Here is a 25,306-nt window from a genome sequence, read left to right as displayed (position 1 = left end):
AGCTACTTTTTCAACACAGTTACACAAATGGGGGGGGGTGTCTAGAACAGGGCATATCTGCATATTGATAGGCCTAAAATCAAATGAACCATGTACTTAAATGATGGAGATAGTTTACCTTGGATTTATGATAGTCTTTGAAATGTCTGTCATTCTTTGGTTCTTTATTTTCAATGTTTTGCCTAAATCGAAAGGTCCCTCTCTCAAAAACTTACGACATACCGGAAGTGCAGACGAGCAATCATAAACATTCCCGCGAAAAAAAGATGCAGAGAGAATGGAATAGTCCATTTTTAGGGGCGTGTAATCTCAGAAATCGTTAAAAATATGTTCATTTTAACTTTAAAAGCTTTCGTTTTTATCTTTCATATATCTTCAACAACAACAAAAATTTTTTTTATCCTTTACTTCTGTCATTTTGGTTTAATAAATTTTTGAAATTCTCTCAAGCAGAAATCACCCCTTCTACCAACAATGAACTCGTCTGCTCAGTTGCTCTTTTGACGCATGGAGAGGAATGAAAACGAAATGGAACATTAAATCTTGAAACGGAATAAGGTATGTTGGTATTTCAAGATAGTTGATACTCAGTTGCATTAAGTCTTATGTACAGTTTGGGTATATGCCATTTGATATTATCAAAGGGTTGGGGAAAAAAGAATTGGTGAGCAAGGTTGAGGAGCGACTGTGAAGTGTTGACAACGGGACACTTGTTGCACCAGGCCATTTTTGCCGCCCATCTAGACCTACAAATAGTGCATACTCGTATTTTTAAGGATTTTGTATGTACAGTTCAAAATTGTTGTGAGTGAGTGTGGTTTTCTTTACATAAACTCGTAAAGAATTAAAGAATTTAATATCAGATAACTAGTTCTTGAACAATAATTTTAGACATGAAGAGAAAATTAACGAGCCATACCAGATAATAATATTGGATCGCTTATGATTTGTGGTTGGATATGATTTTTAATTTTTATCCAATTTGGGTGTTAATTATTCCCAAGCCTTGGTGAGTGCATTTAAAAAAACGAGTAAGTTGGATAAAATCATATCCAATTTGCTGCTGCATTCTCACAAAGTGTTGGTAATCTGTAAATACTTTTAAGTTTACAACTTTAGATATTCACCTATTGAATACCTTTTGGTATCCACATGTGAGAATCTTCCGCAATTTTAACCGCAAGGTGTTGGTCTCAAGTTTTTCTTTGCTTAATAAATTAAAATTTGTATGAATGTGAGAATAATTTTAAATTGCCACATATTTTGCAGATAGTCCAAGTTAGATTCATCGTTGTATTGCTCTTAGAGATCGACTGTTTTTATTCCTTAGTTACCACAATGGAAGACGAGGATGTGAGAGACGTTCTGCAGACAATGCTGGCCAGTTGTAGGAGTCTGTCTCCTAAGCTGGCAGGGCTGATCAGGCGATTCAAGGCCGTGACGACCTTGCTACTGATGAGAAGGGACTCTGCTTTATCAGACCTTGACAAATACACCAAGATCCTAAGGAGCTGGGTGGATGATTTTGATGAAAAAATGAGATCTGCAATCCAGTTAGCTTTCTCAGGTATTATTTTGATGCAAAATGTTAATTTCCTTGATTTCAGTAGAACTTTTCACATGTACCTGTTCTACCAGTTAGCATTTTCAATTGTTACAACAGTTGGCTCACAAATGTGTAATTGTTAGCTAGGTTTGATATATACAGCTTTTGAAATTTATTGAATTTTACAAGAGAGGAAATTCAATGACATAAAAAGTAATATTTGATACAGATAAGTTAGAAATAAACTACCAGTAGTGGATATATTAATATTTTATCATAATCAAACAAATTTGAAATGAATTCATGAAAATGAGTCTAGAAGTAAGGAAAAAAAAACATATACTTATGAATTTTTCACATGATTTGATTCCTTTGTTAGAGAAAGCTGCAATCGTTAGAGCATACAGGGAAGAAGTGGAGGAGGAGTTGTCTACCCTTGGTGTTCTTTTAAGGGAGTCTGAAAAACTTCTCATGGCATCTCCAAGCTTTAATGCCACCCAGAACAAACATGGAAAAACTCTTGTCACTGCTCTAAAGTGAGTAAACTCAGTTTGTGAATTTTTTTTGGTCTATTTTCAATTTTTAGATGAAAGCTGAAGAGAGTTTTTATTAAAAATCTCTCAAGATCCACCAGACCAATATTAACCAATATTGCAATAAAGCATCCTTGGGTGAGGCCTAGAGATTCAAATTAAGTTATTCAAATGAAGAGTCAAACCCTCTTTTTACTGTAATCAAGAGTAAAGAACAAATTTGTTCATCTCTTAAAAATCTTTCCAGGAATCACAAGGCAAGAAAAAAATAAAACCTTCGTGAAAGCATACATTTATATTTGTTTAAAGCATAGGCCCCATGGGTAAGATGGGATCACCAGAGAAGATTAAAGTTTTATAAGCATTCTTTGGTTGTGCACAATCAAGTTTGTCCAAATCAAAATCGTTAGGGGTAGGAGGCTACATAGCTGCAGAACTGTAGCTCGCTGCTTGAGAAAATTTGGACAGATAAAGCTGAGAGCTACAGATCCAAGTGTTGTAAAAACCTTCGATTTATGCTGCCACTTTTTTGTTGCTCACTTCAGGTATTAATTGTCTTGTCTTGTATGTTTTCCCCAGCATATTTTCCCATTTCTATGTGCAGAACCAAAAATGTCCCTCCTTGCACCATTAAAAAGTAAATAAACATTTAGGAGTAGGAGCTTAAATGTATGGTTAATTATCAGATGTCATTTTTAAAGCTTGTGAAAACATACAGTACCGGTATTTGAAATAACACTTGAAGTGAGTGACAAAAAAAATGGTGGTGTAGATCGTCGGTTTTTTCAGCATTTGATTTGTAGCTCTGCTTTATCTGTCCAAATTTTCTCAAACAGAGAGCGACAGTTCTACAGCTAGAGGCTATAAAAGAGACTGAAATGTTATATTGAAATACTCCCCCATCCTCAAACTGTTAAAATCCTTTTTCTCAAGAACAGCATATCCATAATGATTGATATAGATATGCAAGCAAAGATTCAGGTTTGTCCAAATCTTTAACTCCAATTTGCAGGATGGGTCTCAAATAAAGGTTCAATATGGTAGGTAATTTTTGAAGGTGAAAAAATTAAATTTTCTTAAAGAATAGGAGAGTCATTGTTATTGATCTTGGTATACAAGCATCCTCAAATAGAAATTTTGTTCTTTATTCAGTTTATGGCTCTATTTAGTAGGATTTGACCACACTTTGGGTTAAAGATATTTAATAGGAGTTTAGCACAGAGAGAAAGAATTTTTATAAAAACTTTTCTGAAGAAATTGGGCCAATGCTACTCATTGGGTCTCTAATTTAATTCATGTTTCCTTACAGGATGATGAAAACAACAGGTCTTCTGGAAACCCGAGATGTAGATGAGAATCTCTCCTGTTTAAAACTGTCCACTCAGTTTGAATGTGAAAATTTGCCAGCTTTAGGAGAATTGATCACAAATTACTCACCTGATAAAATCAAACCAGATGAGCTGGTTGGAAATCTCTCATCAAATACCTCAACAACAGAAGTAAGATCTTCAGAAAATAAAAGTATCAAAGAAAAATGTGCTCTTACATCAACGTCCACCCAAACAGATTTTGTTATGCCTGAAAAAGAAGGAAATGTAGAGTCGAGCACCATTCAAAGCAAGAAGAGCAGATCAAATGGGCCAAAGTCATTTTTTGCACAAGAGAATCAGAGGTTTATCATAAGTCAGCTAGAGAAAGGTGGAATCAGCAAAAACAGAACAAGAAGTCCCTCTAATTCTTCTGTAGATTCTGTTGCCTCTGTTGATAACAGTCAGGATAAGTCACGAAGGAGACCAGTTGTCAGATCTTCATCTCTCAAATCAGACCGCAACCAGTCAACTCAAAAGCTTACCTCAAAGAAAGAGGACTGGACCAGAGACATTGCAAACAAAAATTCAAAAGATGATATCAATGTATGCACTAGATCACCTGCCCATGGAACTTCTTACAGAAAGAATACATACAGGAACAAAGATTTGAATGACAATATGCAAGCAAATGACCATTTGAAAACTAAGGAAGGTTTCCACAATCCAAGAACTATGAACTTGCCACCTGAAGGATCACAGTTGTGTAAAGAGGTAGAAAAGATGCCAAAAGGCGACAAAATTGGAACAAGTAATGATAAAGATTCCTCAAATCCAAAACAAACCCCACCTACTAAAAGTGCTTCAGAAGGCATTCATAGTTCAAGTAATGGTGAAGTTAATCAAAATGTCACAGAAAACAAATCTTACTCAGGTCAACAGTCTAACTTGACCAGGCCAAAAGAAAATGATACCCAGAAATCAGAGTCGGCAAAGCAAACTCCCACAGACAAGAAGGTCTTCTCTAATCTAAACACTACCAACACTCCTGCTCCAACTGGAAATGTTACAGTAAAATCTGAACCTATCACACCAACTGAGGTGAAAATCAAACAAGAACCAATTACTCCTACTGATCTTAACAATAATCAGTCTGTGTTTAATGTCCAACAGAGAATTCCAGGACCTTTGATTAAAAAAAGGCCCTCTGTGTCGGAAACAGAGACCTGGGAATGCGATGAAGAGATCAGAGGAAAGATTGCAGAAAAGAATAGCACAAAAGAAGATGTAATGTCAGACAGAATTCAACCACAAGAAAATCAAACAGAAAAAATGTCCCCCCAGAAAGATGTGAACTGTAATGTGATGGAAACTGAACCAGTGCCACCTCCCCCAGTTCAACCACCTTCACTGTTAACTACAAGTACTCCCCCTCAATCTGAAACAGATGCTCCTTCTCAATCTGGAACAGATGCTCCCCCTCCATCTTACACAAGTGCTCCTATTCCATCTGACACAGGTGCTCCTATTCCATCTGACACAGGTGCTCCCCCTTTGCCTCCCAATGAACCAAACTCCACAGAGAAATTGGAATCAAATAACAATGAAGTACCAGTATCAAACAGTACTGACAAAGATGTAGTAAATGGAAATCAAAATGTTCTCACTTCTAGGAGTGTAGAAAATAAATTAGACTGCAGTGTCTCCGATATCCCACTTCCCAAAACTCCAGAGGTACCGAAGAAAAGTTCCACTCGATTTGTGAACTACAAAGATAGTGTCATTACACAGCATATCAGGGAAGAGCTAAATAAAGGTTTGTTTACTTTAAAAAAATATGTGATAAAAATAATAATACAATATACCGTATAAGTAGAAATTTTAGCGAGGATTTAATTTTGGCATTGTTAGCGAGGGTGATGAGATTGCTAAAATTACATGACGCTAAAAATTTATTGCATTTTATTAGCTCACCTGAGCCAAAGGCTCAAGTGAGCTTTTCTGATCACAATTTGTCCGTTGCCTGTCATTGTTGTCGTCGTCGTTGTAAACTTTTCACATTTTCGACTTCTTCTCAAGAACCGCTGGGCCAATTTCAACCAAACTTGCCACAAAGCATCCTTGGGTGAAGGAGATTCAAGTTTGTTCAAAGAAGGGCCACGCCCTCATTCAAGGGGAGATAATTAGGAATTAATGAAAATTTGGTGGTATCTTTTAAAAATCTTCTTCTTAAGAACCACTGTGCCAGGATAGATGAAACTTATGGGGAAACATCCTCAGGTAGTGTAGATTCAAGTTTGTTCAAATCATGACCCCTGGGGGTAGGGCAGGGCCAAAATGGCTGACCAAAGTTTTACATAGAAATATGTAGGAAAATTCTTTAAAAATCTTCTTCCCAAGAATAACAAAGCCATAATTGATCATATTTATTGAAGCATCCTCAGGTAGTGTAGATTCAAGTTTGTTCAAATCATGACCCCCATGGGTAGGGCGGGGCCACAATGGCCAATCAAAGTTTTACATAGACATATATAAGAAAATTCTTTAAAAATCATCTTATTAAGAATAGTAAAGCCATGATTGGTCATGGGACTACTTTTGAATATAAACTATTCAATAATAAACTAATTTCTACTCTTTCCCAGCCACAGTGCTCAGGTGAGCGATGTGGCCCATGGGCCTCTTGTTTGCAATAGGTTCTTTAATGAACATTTTAAAATCGCTAAAATTGCATTTCGCTAAAAATAAAATACCAGTTCTAAAGGACAAATCGCTAAATTTGCGTCGCGCTAAAATTTCCACTTATACGGTAATAAAAAAAGATAGTGAATTAAGAATGTGGTATTTAAATCTACACCTTTTCAAATTTGTGGCAATTCTCCACCAACTCTCTGTAGTGAACAAATATTTCATTGGCATTTTTATTCTTGAAAATAAAATGTTAAGGCCAAAAAAAAAAATAGTCTTGTTTCCTGCTACCCGACCGACCCTATTTTTGGGGGCCAACCATAAAGTTTGTTTTCGATTAAGAAAAAAAAAACGAAATATATCCGGAATTTGTCGTTCTGTTACCGTTTTCAGTACCCGTGTTATAAATTAATTTATACCAAAAAAAATGGCGGCGGCCATTGGAAGAGGCCAGGCTCATGAGTCATGTTCTCTCTGTTATTTTGGTACGGTGCCGCCACAACGACATAAAAACAAGCCAGGGGTGTGCAATTAGCATCGCCCGACGCCCGGGCTACCACTTTTTGGGGTCGGGCTATTGATTTTCTGCATGGAGGTAGCCCGTCGGGCTAGTGAAAATTATAACTACACACGCATTACATGAAAAGCACAACCTGTATTTTCACTCGTTTTTGCTATTAAATTCCCAACCAGTGAAAATTTTTCTGACATCATGCTCCTACTCTCAATAAATCTCCATAATCTTATCTGTTTTGCAGCACTGCCTGACTTATTTACTTCCAAAAACGATCGTTTTTTCCTAATCCAAATTTCCTCTATTCTTTCGTTTTTTCCTAATCCAAATTTCCTCTATTCTTTCGTTTTTTCCTAATCCAAATTTCCTCTATTCTTTTGTTTATGGTAAATACATGCAGATATCTCATTAAATTATATATGACCACTCAATCAACTGAAAGATAAGTGTTTTATGACTCACATAAAATATATTTATAGTGTATTTAATGATTTAAAATGAAAACTAAATGAATTTAATTTCATTCTAAATGAGCTAGTGCAATGCAGAAAAAGGGAAGATAATTTATTTGAATTCATTTTAATCTTCTTTCATTATAATTTATACATGATTTAATTTTATAGTGAGACTTAAACTTTAATTTTAAAAAGAATGACTCCAGTACCCTGACTTTTTCAACAATTAATTTCTTTTCAACAAATAGTTTTTTTTATTTTAATTTTTGCACCTATATTTGGGCTAGTAACTTTATAGCTGCCACTAGCCCGTGGGCTAGTTATTGATTTTTCTAATTGCACACCCCTGCAAGCGTAAAAACAACTTTTTCGAGTACTACCACTTTTAATGATATCTTTGCCAGGTATCATGAATCGAAGAATAAATGCACTGAATGTTTCGTGGTTGGAAAATCCTCTATAGACAGTGCGTATATACAAATAGTAAACAACGATAAAATTAACCTGCTCAGAAATCAAAAACAGTGTAATCTGACAAAGTTCGTGGTTTCTGTAACACAAATGGTCCTTGGCTGAGTTTTTAAAGGAATGCTTGTTTGGTTATCTATTTGACAAATGCCTTCATGTTCCATAACTGAAAAAAAATACTGAGAAAACTAAAGGAGCTTTCTACACAGTGTACTGTATATTATAAAATAACACTTGAGTTGTTGTGCATCAAGTTTAATTGAAATTTAATTGTAAAAGATTATATTGAGTGACTTGTGATAAGTTTATATTAATCATGTATTCAGTTCATGTCCAAAAAATGCACACAAAATATAATAAAAAATAAAAATAAAATAATTTTCCTACCTACCTACCCTATTTTTTTTTAGGCTGGTAGCAGGAAACAAGACTATTATTTTTTTTGGCCTAATTCCAAAATATTTTTAAGATCTTGACATGTTAGGTCTACTGAATACCTTTGTATTTTTCTTTCAGGAAAAAGAGTTTCTTTTTCTCCCATTCCTGCAAAGCTTCTGTTTAAATGTGGTACTGGACACAACATGAAATTTCCTATAGGTGTAACTACGAATAGCATTGGAGAAATCTTTGTAGCTGATACAGGCAATAATACTATAAAGGTGTACAGTAAGGAGGGAAAACCTGTACGAGAAATTGGGAAATCAACACAGGTAAGTACATGGATTAATGTCAGTATCTATTTAAGGATTCACTTTTTAGTTAGTAGAATATGCCAGGGCATCAATGGTAGTTGGAAATGTGGGATAATTTGCATAATGGGCTTCACCTGATATGCACAAATTATCCCACCTTTCCAGCTATCATTGATGTCCCTTGTATACTCTACTAACAAGACAGTGATTCCTTATATTTCCATTTCACGTGAAACACAAAGACAGCCACATGAGATTTACAAGCATATTAGGCCTCCTTAGCATGAGACAGAAGGATAGAAGCATGCAAATTACATGCACATTATAGGCCTCCTTGGCTCCTGACCTATTTTTTGGAAAATTAATATTACGATAGAATAATCAGAAAATCAACTAAGTTATCATAGAGAAAACATATAAAAATGGATCCTCGGTGGTAGGGCTGGGACACAACAGCTGGTCAATGTTTTACTTAGGAATATATAGCAAATATCTTGATCGATGCCATTATTAGTCACGATAATAATGAAACATCCTCAAGTAATGTAGATTCAAGTTTGTTCGAATCATCTCTTGGGGTATGGTGGGAACACAATGGTCAGTCAAAGATTCTCAGGAATATGTAAGAAAACTTTTACTCTTTGCTGTGATAAGTCATTTTTAGCTCTACTGGTCAGAGACCAGAAGAGCTTATGCGATAGTAATGTGTCCGTAAAAATCCGTTGTCTGTCTGTCTGTAAACAATTATTCAAAATGCTACTCCTCCTACAGTTTTGGTCTGATTTCAATATAACTTGGCACACAAGTAGCCTACACTAAGATACATAATTCTGTGCATTGGTTTTTGATTTCGATGAACGGTGTTGCCGTGGTTACTAAAAATAGACATTTCTGTGAAAGTCTTTCAAAATGCTACTCCTCCTACAATTTTGGTCGGATTTCAATATAACTTTGCACACAAGTAGACTACACTAAGATACATAATTCTGTGCATCGGTTTTTGATTTCGATGAATGGTGTTGCCATGGTTACTAAAAATAGAAATTTCTGTGAAATTCTTTGAAAATGCTACTCCTCCTACAGTTTTGGTCCGATTTCAATATAACTTGGCACATAAGTAGACTACACTAAGATACATAATTCTGTGCATTGGTTTTTGATTTTGATGAACGGTGTTGCCATGGTTACTAAAAATAAAAATTTCTGTGAAATTCTTTCAAAATGCTACTCCTCCTACACTTTTGGTCCAATTTCAATATAACTTGGCACACAAGTAGACTATACTAAGATACATAATTCTGTGCATAGGTTTTTATTTTGATGAGGTGGCAAGGATCATTTTTTTTAAAAGTCTAAGTCCCAACTGCTACTTTTCTCTTCCTTTGTTTTAGGTATAAACCAGTAGAGCTACAGTCTCGACAGAGACTTCTGGTTATAGCATTTAGCTTTCTCAGGTTGTATAATTTTAAGTTTTCAAATTATAACAACCTGCCCACCCCCACCCCCTTAGGTTAGGTTGGGCCACAATAATAGTGAATACATGATTAAATTTTTACCTAAGAATAGAAGGAAAAAATGATGATGAAGAAAAGCGGGACCATTTTAGAGTCAGAACTACAGGGTCACAGTGACTTAAGTAAGCTGTGTGGCTCATGGACCACATTTTGTATTATAAAATACTTACAATTTATGGAAATTGAATTTTGTAGGTTAAAATGAAAAGACCCTCAGCAATCGTGGTAAACTCCAAAGACGAGGTGTTTGTTAAAGATGACATCGCTGTATTTGCTTTCAAGGCTGACGGAAAGTTCATGAAAGCTTTAGGAGCGAATGCACTTGGTTGCCCATTTGGTATGTTTTGTCATTGGTTTTGTTTTCAGCTGACCTAAGCCAAAGCCTCAAGTGATGGTGTCTTAGAACTGGCTTATGTGTGTCCTCTACTTTGCCAAAAGACACTGAAACACAGTGTAAACTTTCACATTTTCAACTTCTTATAAAGAACCACTGGGTCAGTTTTAATCATAATTGGGTACAAAACATCCTTGGATAAAGAAAAGTTGATTTTTAAAATGAAGGATCAAATCCTCTTACAAAGGGAGATGGTCAATGAAAGACAAAAATAGGGTGGGGTCACTTCCTACAAAGTAAACATTATATTAATTTTTTGACAACTGTCAGTACTGTCCATATCAAAGATTGTTATCCCCTTGTGCAACTAGTTACGGAGGTAATATAGCATCTCGAATGTGCGTATGTGTGTGTGTTAGTGTGTCCGTTACAGCTTGTGGGCAAGATTTACAGAGAACCTTTGCATTAACTACTCTCAGCCTTTACATATTTGTGTGGCATTAGAAAAGGACCTAAAGATCTATGGAATATTTCTATTTTTTAATTTTCAAATTTTATGTATCAATGCTCTTTTCCACTTATTCGTGTTGCTTCAATAAACTGAAGTTTTATGTACGACTTGACAAATACCACTGCCGTTTAATCAACCTGGTAAATTTGGGTGGCTTCGATAGACTGGCTCAGTAAGTTTATTTGCGCATTGTCATTTAATTGTGCGTATTTTGAGACAGTCTGTATGAATTAACATGTCAACTCGGACGCTAAGTAATTGAAATAAGTTGAAAAAGGTCGCGGTTTCATTACCAAATTTCAATAGGTGTCTGGGAATTTGGGGTGCACGTTATTCCTGAAAGATGTAAATATAATCCACAAGTTCAATTGACCTCTTGATGTACATTATAATTTTTCATTACGAAAAAAATGCATATTACCTGGAACTGTGAGATATACTTAAGTACCGGTAGGTAAATTACTGAAACTTGTACATGTAGCATACGTGATATGTTTCTGCTAGGTATAAGGGAAACTGCCCGTATGCATGTTATGCCCCCTCCCTTTCAAAATGCCATGCAATTTGATTTATGTTAAAAATAGACACCCCCATCCCCGATAATTTTGTTAAAAAAATATTACTTTCTTCCTTTTACATTAAACTTTACTACCTCAAATTAGGTATCCATGTTATGCCCCCATAACCAAAATGCTATGCACTTTGCATTTTTGTAAAACATGGATCAACAACATCACCCCCCTCCCTCCCCCCACCCCCCACAATAATTTTGTCAAAAGTAAGAGAGTTGATCCTTACGTTGTGGGTTTGAATCCCACTGTGGGATGTGGAGACTGGTCCTTCGAATGAGACCGTGTAAACCAAGGGCCCATGTCTCAATAGATGCTGGCGCAAAAAGATCCCTCACTGCTCTGGCCATCAGTGCCTATTATAGGAAAAAATGTGCAGCTCTCCACCGGCAAGCCTTCAGTGGAGCAAAAAATTTCTGAGGGACATTAAACAAAATACGTTGTACTATCAATCTTTAACATGTTTAACCTCCCTCTAGAGAATTTATCTCTTGTATTGCCATTAACAGTGAAGTTCCTGTCGCGAGGGGATGGTCCGCTTAACGGTACCCTTGTTATACAGTAAAACTAGGTTATAACGAAGTCACTGGGACCTGGAAAATTACTTCGCTATATCCGTAATTTGTTATATCCATATAAGGAATTCATTAAATTTGTGTAGTTGGGAATCCAAGATGACTTCGCTATATCCGTAAATTCGCAGTATCTGTGTTCGTACTCAACAAGTTTTCCTGTATTATCTGTTCATATGTTAATTGATTTGTTCAATTGGTAATATCTTATTGTACTAACATACCCCATGTGAGGGCATTAATGAAATAAAAAGTTTCAAGTTTCATTTCAAAATCTTCTCAGGACCCATTGGGCCTGATAAACTGAAAGTTATGTGGAAGCATTGATTCTAAATTGTTAAAATCAAGACACCCAGGCCCAAAATAGGAATCCAAGTTTTACATTGAAATATATAAAAAATATCTTCTTCTCAAAAACCACTAGGGCTAGAAAAGCTGAAAGTTGTGTGGAACATCTTAAGAAGGGTAGATTCTATCATTCTAAATTGTTAAAATCATGAACTCCAGCCATAGAGCAGAACCATAATAGGAATTCCAAGTTTAACATTAAAATATATAAGGAAAACTTTTAAAGATCTTCCCAAGAACCTCTGGGCCAGAAAAGCTGAAACTTATCTTTAGGTAATGTACATTCTAAATTTTTAAAATCATGACCGCCAAGGGTAGAGGGGATAGATAGGTATTATGAGGGGGAAAGTCTGGGGAAGAACAGGTTAAGCAGGTCCAAAGTAACCAGGTGAGCATTGTGGTCCATAGGCCTCTCATTTATGCAACCTCAGACCTCATGTTACACATTAAAATGTTGAAATCCTGGACTGAATTACCGGGTAAGTATTTTGGTTTTTTGACCTTGTTTAAATTTTGGACCTGACACTTTGTCTCTTGTAGGTTTGGATTTAACCCCAGATGGACAGTTGGTGACTTTGGATACACAGTGGAACAACCCAAGAATTATAGTCTTGGCCGCGGATGGAAGTTCACGGAATGCATTTCCTTTTCTACCGCTTCTTCATCCCAAGACACCACCAACCTCCAAATGTCGGTTTCTGGCAATAAACAAGGAGAGGCTGATTGTCAGTGACCTAGGTATGTACATTAGGAAAATACAGTCAATACTCAAACTATCAACATTTGAGTCACTGCCATTCTAGCAATAACTCCATGATTTTTCAGGAAAGACTTTCCTGTTACATAACACTTATAATGCTTATTTCACATACAGCCATCCGCCAACCTGTTTTTACAACAAAATTCCATTTCAAAGTGCTAATCATCTTAAGGTCATACGACATGTTCCTCAAATATTTGTTTTGTATCTCTTGGTATTATCAAAACTTATTCATATTTGTCATTTTATTCTGTTTTCTACATTGTTTTCAAAAGGTTTTTAAATATAAGTACATCAAAAAGTTGTGACACAGGCCATTCAGAAGATTACTCATAAGGGTTATATATGAGATATGACCCTGTGGTATCTTGTCCAAATGTTTGGCAAGATACCCTAATTTTTTGTGAGGAAACTTGTTTAAGTACCTATACATCAATGACAAATTCTTAAGAAAAAATATATATTTTTGAGGAACGTGTCATCTGACCTTAATATAATGCCACAGTCGCATTTGGTCATTGAAGAGGCATACAGGTGACTCTCGATGGCCCGAACTCCGATCTCTCAAAGTTCTCGATCTCTCGAAGTAAACCTCCGATATAATTAAGCAAATTTACTCCTGATCTCTCGAACTCTATCTCTCGAAGTTCTCTATCTCTCGCCAAAATCTTGGTCCTGTTACACATATTTCATTGAATTTTACTCTCTATCTCTCGAAGTTTTGATTGCACGTTTATACATGCCATAAATTTGATGCTCGTGAAACAATAAAAAGTGATTTATCCAGTATATAATTAATTGGTTACTGTATAGGGAATAAATTTAATGGGTTGTAATTTTCACGTTTTTCTCGTTTTTGGCACAATCACGGTTGCTTGAATTCGCGGAATTGGTATATATTAAAAGTTTTCTCCCTTATCTATACCTATTGAAAACTTATTCACTGTTTTTTGAATTCACGGATTCATTAACACCGTGAATATAGCAAATATTAAAACCGCGAGTTATTTTCCCCCTATACAGTAATTACAGGGTACATTATAAACAAATTCACAACTTATTTCGAATTGAAACTGAGACGATAATTTTTAGAAATTTAATTTATAGTTGTTCGTTTCAGTAAGTTCCCATAGACTATGAACTTTTATTATGATTAAATAGAGTCTAAATAAATCCAGCATAGCAAATATTGCACAAGAAAATTCCTTTCTCAAGGACAATACCGATTAAGAAAAATCTGGTGAACACTGGTGAAGGTCTTCCGCGGAATAGCCAAACCGACACTTGCTACTCGGGTTTCAGTAATCATGAAATACAAATAAATACTGTAGCTTTATTTGTTTTATTTAGTTTTCACTATAAATTACCTGTCAAATATGATCAAAACGTGCATGACTTTATTTAATATACAATTACTTATTGCATATATACATTTAAGGGGGAAAAGTCAAAGGTCAAGGTCAAAGTAACTTAAGTAAGAGAAGAGAAGAGAATGTGAACAAATTTCAGTCACAAACTTTTTACAGAGATAATATTAAGACCTTGGGTAATAGTCTTCTCATTTATGGTTCAAATGTCAGAAAAAAAGTTGAGGTGGAAGGTTGTTTCAGTATGACTTACATGTACTACAAGTAGCACAACATAGTTCTTTTTCTTGTTTAAGGTTGCAACTGTGTGTACATAACAGATAATTGTGGAGAGGTATTGTTTAAGTTTGGGGAGTATGGAGTGCATAGTGGGCAATTCAAGGAACCCTCTGGTGTAACAACAGATCAGCAGGGGCACATGCTTATAGGGGACAGCAAAAACAACAGAATCCAGGTAAAGGATTTTTTTTTTTGCTCGCTTGAGCCAAAGGGTCAACTGAGTTTTTCTGATCAAAAGGTGTACATAGTTGTTGTTGTGGTTATCATAATTGTTTTTAGGTCAGCTCAGGTGACCTATTGCTATTTTCGTCCGTCGTGTGTTAACATTCGAAAATTTTTAGCTCACCTGAGCTGAAAGCTCAAGTTTGACAAAGCATTTCTGGGAAAAGAGAAACCCGTTGTCCGTTTCCGTCCCTGCCCTCCTGTCTGTGGGGCCTAAACCACTAAACTTTGTACATTTTCAAAATCTTCTTCTTTACTCCTGGACATCAAGCAGTCAAACTGCTGGCATGATTGTAATCAGCATTGAGTCCTCTACCAAATTTGTGAATTTCATGGCCCCTGGGTCAGGGGTTCTGGTGTAAGGGTGGATCTCTATTGATTATATAGTGAAAATACATTGATTCTTTAAAAGTCTTCTCCTCTGCTCCTGGGTATGAAATTAATGAACTATGTACATAGTTTTCCCACTTTGTGAATTTCAGGTCCCGTGGGTCAGGGGTTATGGTGTCAGTGGGGCTCTAATGATTATATAGTGAAAATGCATGAATTCTTTAAAAACCTTTTCCTTTGCTCCTGGTTAGTATGCCAGTGATCTAATTACATATTTATGAAGAAGAAAGATGTCTGTTTCAAAATGGTTAATTTTTCATGTCTGAAAATAAATTAATGCTTTGAAATATGCTCTTTGGTATTAATCAACCATTTAAGCATTTAAGATGAAGTAAAATTTCCAAAATTTTGAAATATTTGGCCCCAGGGTTAGTGGTTCAAGGGGAGGGGGGGTGCACAACTGGTGGTTATATAGTGGAAATGCATTTTCTTTTTGTTACTCTGATCTACCTCTGGGTATTAAGTAACCAAATATATAATTATGAAAAATCCTCTGAAAATTTGAATTTCATGGCTTTTGGTTTAAAACAGGAACCAAATAATTGATGGAAAGTTGTAACATGATCAGAGCTCCAGATAATTTTTTACCCCAAAGTGTATTTACTCCCTGATTTTTTTATCAATGCAGATTTTGATTTTCAGCAAAATGATTTTAGAGCATTTTGTTTATATATAAATGTTTTGACCTTTATTTTGAGCTTGTAATCGAAGTACAAGTGTTTTTGAAGACGGAAAAAACTCAAAGTTTTACATTTATTTAATATATATATTGTAAAACCAACTTTATGCTAAGATTTTGAAGCATTCTTTTTTAACAAGGAAGATTATACAGTAGGTCAAGGTACCATAGAGTCAGAGACACAGAAAACTTCATTTAAGATATCTAGAGTAAACTGAGAGAAAAGAATCTTTGTTAATTTGGCAAGTTGGGAGAGATGAAAAATTGGCTATGAACCCATAATAAAAAAGTTATGCCTAAAGTCTTTCTATGAAATTAATTTTAATCTAAATCCCGGGGAAATGGAGGTTGGCCACATTATAGGGTCACTAAATGGCTTTTAAATTTACATAGAAATATATATACTGATAAAATCTATCATTAAAATTTTCTATCTCAAGAACCACTGGGTGTAATGCTTATCTACGATTGCTAATGCATAACTGTACACCCTATTTTAATTTTCAATGCGTATTTTGTAAAATCCAATGCGTATTTCTTCAAATACGCACTTTATCTGGAGCTCTGATGATACTCAGGTGATCTATAAGCCCTTGGGCCTCTTGTGTAATTTTATTGTCTAAAGAACCACTGATGGAACAAAGCATCTTTGGATGCATGAAATTCAAATGAAAGACAACATTAAGCCATCTCTAAAGGAGACATAAAGAATTAGTGAAATTTTAATAGTTTCTATAAAAAAAAAAAAAAAAACATTAACCAGGAGCAGTCAAGTTAAAACTGAAAATTTGAAAGCTTTATTACATGTATAGATAAATATTTCTTCAAATCAACCCCACAGGGGTAGTTTGGGACAACAATAGGCACTGTAAGTTTTACATAGGGATAATTCTGAGAAAAAAAAACAAGATTTAAAAAATAGGAAGGGCAGGTTGAGGCTCAGTAGTAGTACAACACAGGAACATTTTGGTAAAACTCATAAAAAGTAATGTCCCCAAAATCAGTGCCTAGGATGATTAATGATGTATTATTTTAATCTTTATAAAAATGTTGATTTTAAGTTTAAAATATCAGCTGTTATTTATGTTTTTGTTTGCCTTTCCTCCACTCCTTTTAACAGCTTTTACATCCTTGATGAGAACTACTTCTTTTTCAATTCTGTGGAAATTTTCGATTCATCCATTTCTGTATTTAAAAATTTTTCACTTATATTGTGTGTTTACCTTAACTTGATAGTGTAAATGACTATCAGTATGTTTTTATGAAGTATAGGATATATATAATATATTTTACAATACTGATATTTTCCAGATTTTCAAACCCAATGGATCTTTCCTCTGTGACATCAGATTTGATGAGCCGATACAAAGACCTTCAGACATACACCTAACAAAGGATGGAAAACTCTACGTAACCAACTTCCTACAGCATCAAGTGTTTGTCTTCCAGCTGGGACAGAAATAAAGGGGTCACAGAGATTGAACAGTGGAGAGAGCATGTTTAAAAGTGTTATCAGTGAAACGTTAAATAATGTCAAGTGTAGATTGATAGGGTGATAACAGCAAATTGAAGAGAGGACACTTCCTTGACATTTGATAATTTTATCTCTGAATGGTCACCCAGTCTAACTAATGACTGATTATTGAATGGGCCTCATCAACTGGTAATAAAATCAACCACAGTTTCATGGGTTAATTTAGAAAAAGATTTTGAGTCCAACACCATCCAGTATAAAGAACTAAGATGTCAAATTATAAAATCAGAAATTTTCTCGATATTGTGTCATATTTAACTAGATTGCATTAATTTTGGATTTGTGAATTGCAGTAACTGAAGTCTTTTGAAATCAAGTATGGTGACTATAAGAGTGTCAGAATTTATTTTCATCCCTCAGTCATCTTCATTTGTTCTGCTGAACCTCTTGAACATAAAAAGCACCAATGTTTTGGCCAAGGAGGGGAGTATGGGTTGAAAATATACTATAGATTTCTTTTTCTTTTTTGAAAGATAATTGATTTTATGTATTTGTTGGGCATTTTTGTACAGAGTATCTAGTCCATGATTTTGAAGACTGTTATTTTCAGAGATGTTAGGGTTTTTTTTCTTGTCAAAACCATGCATCTGCATTTGAGAGCTGTGCTCCCAAGTTCTCGTGTTTTTTCTTTATTTCCTTATTTCATTCTGTTTTGGGATTTAAAAAGAAATGTTTAAATTTTGAATTAGAGGACAAGATGTTAATAAACTTTAACCTTCCTCCATGGCTTGTTTTATTTCCTGGTATAGAAATACAAAATCACAAATCACAAAATGGGATAAAGGGAATAAAATCACTTTAATATTTTTTTTTATCAGAAAAAATTATCACTAAAATTTCTGTATAAACATATCAATACTGACTAGAACAATGTATAAATATTTTCTTTTTTAAAAAAATTGGCAGAAATAAAGGTTCTTGTAAAATGGCAAAGTGGGAATTTACAGGCAAATGTGATCAGAGGAAAGGCAGCTGCTATAATACATGTACTCTTAAGTTTTATAAAAGTTTGTTACACATGTATTTATTTATTCAAAATATCAAATTCGGAAATAGTGAACATTTTCTGTAAATTTCTATGTTCAATATTTTTTTTATGAATGCACATGAATAATCATAACATTTTAATCTATAAACATAAATTCATAAGAGATAACAATGTAAAAAATATATACAACTGTATATAAAGTTGTTAAAAAGTCTACATTTTAACAGTCTTTTAAAAACTGTAAAAAATAATATTTTAACAATATGAAATTCATTACATATATATTTATTATATATATAACAAAGAAATCGCTGAAATTGGATTTATCAATTGGAAAAAAAGTCCACATCTGTAACTAATTCATACATTTTCTCTCACCCCTGTTTAATAATTTCAATAAGTTGTTTAACTTCCTCTAGATCCTCTTTATTATATCGTGACAGGTACCTGGGGTCGAAGTCGACCAGATCGTGATTTGATACGTCCTCGTCACCCTTCAGATTTCTCTCCCAGCGCGACCCTATCATGTCCACCAGACTCTCCTCTAGGTACCGGGGCTCCATCCGCCCTTCCTTGAAGTACTGGGGGTGGTGGGGCTCGTGGTCGTAATGGTGCTGTAAAGCTTTCTTCCAAGAATCGTTATCGCTCCCGTGTACCCACCTGGCAGTGTAGCCCACGCTCTGGGCCATAGTGTACTTGGTTAAATCGTGACGTTCCGCGTCCTCCAGTGTCATGTGCTTTAAATATTTTTGCACCCTTAGGAAAGCTTTTTTCACGAATTTGCGATGAGAACATACCTGGCTGAAGTGTTCTTTCATGTTGTATTCGTCAATAAATAATTTATAGTAGATGCTGTCTTTATCGTGGGCTGTCACTGCCTGTTCGGCGGCGTCACGTAAAGCAGGGTCCACCGATATTATGCTCTCCCATGCATATGACACTGCTTCTGTAAAACCTTTTTCTTCGTGCACTTTCAGAACTTCATCTTTTTTGTTAGGCCCCACTGACTGTAGAAGCACATCAAGATTTGTTGCCATCGTAATGACAGTTTGCGATTGATCTACACTGCACAGAGCGAGCTTTATAAATAAACGCTAAAAATTTTCTTTGCGTAGAAAAATCCCCTGATGGCTATTTTTAGATCATTTGTAAACATGGCCACTTGTACACTGTAAAGGAGTTTCCTGACCCACCCCTTTAGATCGGTACATATTATGCGTTTCTCGGACAGATTTTTCTTTTTATAATATACGATTCTCCATATATGTTTAATAACGTTCTTGTTTTTTGGAGGGGGTGATATCCAGGATCAGTTTTTCGTAACATTAGAATGTGTAATTACTGAAAATTTTAGAAGGGGGGTTAGATACAGCCATGACATGTTTATGTATTCTAGTTCTTATTAATATCAGCTAAATATAAGACAGGTATAGTTTCAGCAATTTTCATGCATTTGAGTGGCGGATCCAGAGGGGGGGGGGTGTAACGGGGGTTGCATCCCCTCTTGGGATTTGCTAACAAGAGAGAGAAAGAAGATAGTTCCAATTTTTTATGTGTTTTTACTTTAACAAATGTTCGGTGAAATTAAGGCTAATGTTATATACATGTATATAGAAATTCGGTTGCGAAAACAAAATGAAACCCCATCCCTTTACAAATTAGGATTTTCGGGTACGGAGATTTATTTTCCTTTCTTTTTTTTTTTTTTTTAACTTTCAGGTAATCCATAAAAGTATTTTTTTTCTCGGGTTGATCAATCTCCCACTTTAGAAAATCCTATTGAGTTGTTTAACTGCATGTATATTTAAAACATACGTTATAATGACTCTTTTCCTCTACACCTCCCCCCTCAACACCCCATTTGAAAAATTTCTAGATCCGCGCCTGCATTTCATATCATTAGCCGTGATGTTGCAATTCACGATGAACACTGTTTTTTCATTAGTACCAAATGATTCGTTTGCTTCAGCACGCCGATGAGTGTAACTTCTTTACTGTATTTTGAAATGCAGTGATGACCTGATGGAGATTACAAGTCACGTTTTCGCAATGTTCCTTACTGGTACATGTATACTAAGTATATCTGAAAATTTTTTGATGCAATTTCAAGGGAGTGGTTTGATACTTTCTTTCTAAAAAATCCCTCTAAAACTCTAAATACAGAAAATTATTTATAATGATAATGAAAACGAAATGAAAATTTACTTTCATTTGTTTGTTCATAAAATCTGGAGTTAAGTGACAATCATGACAAAACTTTATTTATTTATCAAGTTTCAGTTTGTTTTATGACATTCAGTCTGTAATTTTCATTTTTAAAACTGTTTTAGAAGTGAGACTTTAAAATATTTCCTGTTTTATAAGTTCAACACATTCGATTGCATACAGTCAGAATACAGTAAACAAAATCATTCAATTTCAAAACATTAAGAGTCCGATGCTAAAATAGGAAAAATACATTGACTATTTTCAAGCTAATATCCTGACATATACAATACATGCAAAGGGATCTTGCATTCGAAGTATGGGTTACGGTAAATTTGTTCTCTTGAAAATCCTAGATCCTTTCTGGCGGATTGACAGCAGAGAACATAGTAAAAGAATGGTAGGCAAAAAAAAAATGTTACCAGACGTTTTTATTGTGGGGGCACAAGCATTTTGTAGCTATGTTTTTCTAATAGTATTTTATAATATCGACACAATTAGGCACATACGGCATGTGCGTAAATGTGCACATACGGTTACCCCCACCCGGTTCCTACGGCCATGAATGAAGTTATTTGTTGCACTACAATTGGCTTCTTTATATCTTTTTTATGCGCCTGGATCGAAAGATCCGAGGCGTAGATTGTTTTTGTCTTGTCTGTCTGTTTATCTGCAAACTTTAACCTTCGCCATAACTTTTGAACCATGAATGAAAGAGACTTCATATTTAGTATGCATACTCCACTAATTAAGCTCTTTTAAATGACATCAAGGTCAATGACCTTGTGACCTTGACTGTGACCTGCAATGTATATGCTAAAAATAGTAATATAATAAAATGTATCTAATTATCATATCTGATTTTTCAACTAAGTATTTGAAAAGTTTAGATCATTTAAAATAATTTTGAAGACTCTAGAATTCGACATTGATTTAATAAAATAAATCCAAAAGATGAGAGAGAGAGAAAAAAAAAGTTTTTTTCTGCAAAATTTAACCTTCGCCATAACTTTCGAACCATAAAAGATAGAATTCATATCTTGTATGCATACACCACTGATAAAGCTGTTTAAATGACACCAATGACCTTGTGACCTTGACTGTGACCGATACGCTAAATACAGCTTATTTTAACCCTCGCCATAACTTTTAAACGAAGAAAGATAGAGACTTTAAATTTGGCATGCCTACTCCACTAATTAAGCCCTTTCACATGACACCAAGGTCAATGACCTTGGGATTTTGACTGTGTCCTATATGCTAAAAATAGCTTTTTGAACCGTCACCATAAGTTTTGAACCATAAGAGATAGAGACTTCATATTTGGTATGCTTACTTCGCTAATCAAGTTCTTTCAAATGACACCAAGATCAATGACCTTGTGACCTTGACTGTGACCTATATGTTAAAAATATTTTTTAACTTTGTTTTTAACAATTGAGGTAAGAATTTGGAAGAATTGATACAGAACCAAGCGCAAATTTTTGTGCGCAATAAATAAACAGTTTTTTCAATGGGTGGCACTGTAGCTCTCCGGTCTGTCAATATATTTTTTTTTTTCGGAGAGCTACACTTCTGCAGCTATGTTAGAAGTACCAAATGATAATACAACTAACTCCTTTCATCTTATTCTTATTTCAAATACTAGTATAACACTCAATTTTTCCCTCCCGGTACCATAGATATATATATATATACATGTGTACTTGTATGTCTCGAAATATTTTTTTAAGAATATCAGACAATATAAAATTTGTATAGAGAGTGGAAGCGTCCTTGGATGTTGTCAGATGTACTGCCATAAATAACGATGGTTTCTCCGGATTGGGGGGTTTGGACTGTCCCCTCCCACGTACCATTCTCGTCACACTCCATAGGAATGTTCTCAACATTAACCTGTCTGAGATGGGGTGAGGACAAACGAATCCTAACCTTCGATTTGGCGGGAAGCTCTCGCGAATTCGGCTCGTGCAATGTACACTGGTACGTCTGCGCATGTGTATAGACGTAAGGGAGGGACTTGACGTAGTTGTTGGAATCCGTGCATTTCAAAATGTACCTCAGAAGAAGCTTTGGAGGGTGTGAGATGGCTTCGTCTCGCTGACCAAATATTCTGAGTACATACGTCCCTGGGGACGGAGGTCTGCACTGTATGCTGAAGGTCAGAGTGTCGAATCGATACACCACCGTATATTGGTCCATCTTAACTCGGTCCACTGTTTCCATGGTTGCAGTGATGTTGCGCACGAGTACGCTGGCTCCCAAAGTAATATGGATTTCTTTTCTGAAGATTAGGATTGGTTCTTTGTGAGATAAGTCGATCCCCCATTCCTTACAAACTTCTTCCATTTTTACCATTTTGTTGTACTCGTCCAGAGAGATTGGTTGTTTCAGCAGCTGCCAGTTGTTGCTAATCTTGGTGTCAGTGCTCGTCCACGGATAGTGATCATTAATGAATTTATCGGGATCTGTTAAGAACCAGAATTCCTCAAACTTCGGATTCCATCGACCTTCTTCGTCTTCCCATCCTGCACCCCAACAACAATCGACGAATCGCCAATCATCCTCCACGAAAACAGCGTTCCATGCATGGTCGGGTTTGTCACGTGGTGTGTAGGGAATTTCCGGGTCGTAGTCAGATCGTTTGGCAAACCCTGAGAGTGTAACTACCGGAACACCAGCACCCCTGCATAAATATATTTTATTTTAAAATAAAAACTGGTTAGGATTATTTGGTCTTTCTTTTTGTGTTAAACCATATATATATGGCGTTAATGGGTTGCTAAAAAATTGACGTGATATTCGATCTAGTTTACTTGAAATCCATGTATTGCAGTTAGCTTTTGAATTTTATTTTAACATACTGTGTTATCATTTATTCGTGCACTGACAGGCTTTTGAACTTGAACATTGTAATCATTTTTCATACTTGCACATTGTTGCAAAGAGGTTTGCATAACCTTCGGAGTTGGCACTTCTTCTCCTCAATACTGTGCTGGGGTCTGAGAGAGTGACTCCCCCGCCCATAGTGTTCGAAATCTCGTAACTAAAAATAGAACAGAGGTATTGATCATTGAAGATTGATAGAGTTGAGGTGAGGGGTACGTATATAACATTTAGCTGTGTAGATTGTAAATTAATTGGTCTTTACAGTTGTTTGATTTTTATTACCTGATGTTTGCTGTAATCCATCTATAGAAGGCTCGGACTTTTTCTACGTCCGTTTCCGCAATGGCTACTAGATATTTTATCAGACTTTTAACGGATTTCGTTGAACTTGAAGGAGCCTAAATGAATAAGATATCTCAATTTACTTGTACGATTTATGAAACAAAAAGGACACACTTCAATGTTATAATTTATGAGTGTATAAAGTATTTTTTGTCTTTTTTAAAGACGTCTGTTTAAAATCTGACTCTGGAAAGCATCATCGTATTGATTTCTGAACGTTCCCACTCAATCCCTCATGTCTTCAGACAATACTAGTAGCATTACTGAGGACACATACATGTATACACTGTATTGGCAAAACTAAGGGGGACAATTTTCATAGGGGTTAAATAATCCCTTTTTATAGATTCAGATGTAGAAGGTATACTAATCCCTGACCCAGAGCCTGAGTGATCCCTTACATGTAAAGCATGGTTATCTATTTCTTCGAATTTCCTCAGGTCCTTCTCTTTGATGATATCTTTCTTCTTGAAGCCTGGAACTTTAAGGTTCGGCACAGGTCTACTTTTGAGACGACCCTGGTTTCCGTGTCCACAAAAGAACCCAACTACGTCACCGCTGGCAACGTCAGCTGACGTAATGTAGACCTCGACGGACGGGCTATTACCCATGGGCGTTCTATCTATATACGTCTGCAAGTAATCAAATTGAACAAAGACAAATTTTTTGAATATTTCCATTTCTATGTACACTGTACTAGAGTTTGAAATCATTAATAAATGTGGTTAAAAAATGGCTCTTTATTTTCAATACGGTTCGAGGGGTTTAGGAGAGTAAAAGAAAGCCTTGTTGATACATGTGTCTACCCCCGAATTTTGCTTGTTACCTCTCTACTTTGATTTTATCATTAAACAAGAGTCTTCTCTATATTTTTTTTTTATCATTTACTTTAAAGTTTAAAATTTTGGTATTTGAGATGAGGATATGACGAGGGGATGTTATATACCGATAATCTCATCAACTTGAAATTACCTTGAACTTTGATTTACATTGAAAGGGTAAAAGTCTTTTTTGTTATGCATTAAAACATTAAGTCTTTTTAAAGAGAAACTAGGCAAATCCCTCCCCCCTTTCTAAATTAGAACAAAAACCAGTTCTCCTGTATCAGTGTGTGTGCCCACACGTCAACGTAAAGAAAATGAGAGACCAACAGGATGAGGCTAATCTTGCCCCCTTCATCGATTCACTTTGAAGGAAACAATTTAGTACACTGGAAAGTGTTTGGACACCATTATTTGAAATGTGCCGAAATTATTTGCTATATATTAAAAAATACTATGTTTAATTTACCAAAAATTTTCAATATACAAAATTCTTAAAGTTCTAAAAATGTTGATAGAAATAAAAATGAAAATCCTCAAGAATATTTTAGAATTTTCGTTTATCTTGCTATTTTTCTGATAAATTTATTGAATTCGCCTGGTATCAGCTCTTTGCAGGAAGTTCGTTCTTCACCACATCACGGAAACATATTTAAAAATGCACTTTTTTAAAATAATGTATTTCCTGAAAAATTTTCTCTGTGAGCGTATATGATTCAAAATAAATTTCATACGAACCAGTTTGTTAATGTCATTAATGGCGACTTCAAAGTCTGGTA

The 25,306-nt window shown here is 35.2% G+C and overlaps 2 protein-coding genes across 2 annotated transcripts; one reads left to right on the top strand and one right to left on the bottom strand.

Moving 5' to 3' along the window:
• The first annotated feature begins 518 nt into the window (after positions 1-518).
• LOC134262320 (uncharacterized) lies at positions 519-18,002 on the top strand. Its single transcript, XM_062744699.1, has 9 exons — positions 519-558; positions 1,331-1,567; positions 1,926-2,082; positions 3,389-5,202; positions 8,028-8,221; positions 9,913-10,054; positions 12,592-12,789; positions 14,475-14,632; positions 17,060-18,002. Exons 2-9 carry the CDS (start codon positions 1,339-1,341, stop codon positions 17,210-17,212), a joined length of 3,045 nt encoding a protein of 1,014 aa, XP_062600683.1. The 5' UTR covers positions 519-558; positions 1,331-1,338; the 3' UTR covers positions 17,213-18,002.
• A 4,210-nt stretch (positions 18,003-22,212) lies between these two features.
• On the bottom strand, positions 22,213-24,325 carry LOC134262314 (kyphoscoliosis peptidase-like). Its single transcript, XM_062744686.1, has 4 exons — positions 24,108-24,325; positions 23,647-23,762; positions 23,405-23,521; positions 22,213-23,161 (listed from the first exon to the last, which is right to left on the bottom strand). The coding sequence occupies exons 1-4, from the start codon at positions 24,315-24,317 to the stop codon at positions 22,213-22,215; spliced, it is 1,392 nt and encodes a 463-aa protein (XP_062600670.1). The 5' UTR covers positions 24,318-24,325.
• Positions 24,326-25,306: the final 981 nt, after the last annotated feature.

The sequence above is a fragment of the Saccostrea cucullata genome, unplaced genomic scaffold (genome assembly GCF_032062105.1).
Source record: "Saccostrea cucullata isolate Sc308-1 unplaced genomic scaffold, CSIRO_AGI_Scuc_v1 ctg486, whole genome shotgun sequence".
NCBI lineage: Eukaryota > Metazoa > Mollusca > Bivalvia > Ostreida > Ostreidae > Saccostrea > Saccostrea cuccullata.
Note: the sequence above shows the minus strand (reverse complement) of the source record. Positions and strands in the feature narration are given on the sequence as shown.

Excerpts from the sequence above, each read along its gene's own strand:
- LOC134262314 (XM_062744686.1), bottom strand. The coding sequence starts at position 24,317 with ATGGGTAATAGCCCGTCCGTCGAGGTCTACATTACGTCAGCTGACGTT. Across the intron at positions 23,763-24,107 it reads TAGATAACCATGCTTTACAT|GCTCCTTCAAGTTCAACGAA; the intron begins GTAAGGGATCAC and ends TTATTCATTTAG. Across the intron at positions 23,162-23,404 it reads CTCTTTGCAACAATGTGCAA|GGGTGCTGGTGTTCCGGTAG; the intron begins GTATGAAAAATG and ends ATATTTATGCAG.
- LOC134262320 (XM_062744699.1), top strand. The coding sequence starts at position 1,339 with ATGGAAGACGAGGATGTGAGAGACGTTCTGCAGACAATGCTGGCCAGT. Across the intron at positions 8,222-9,912 it reads AAATTGGGAAATCAACACAG|GTTAAAATGAAAAGACCCTC; the intron begins GTAAGTACATGG and ends TGAATTTTGTAG. Across the intron at positions 12,790-14,474 it reads GCTGATTGTCAGTGACCTAG|GTTGCAACTGTGTGTACATA; the intron begins GTATGTACATTA and ends TTCTTGTTTAAG.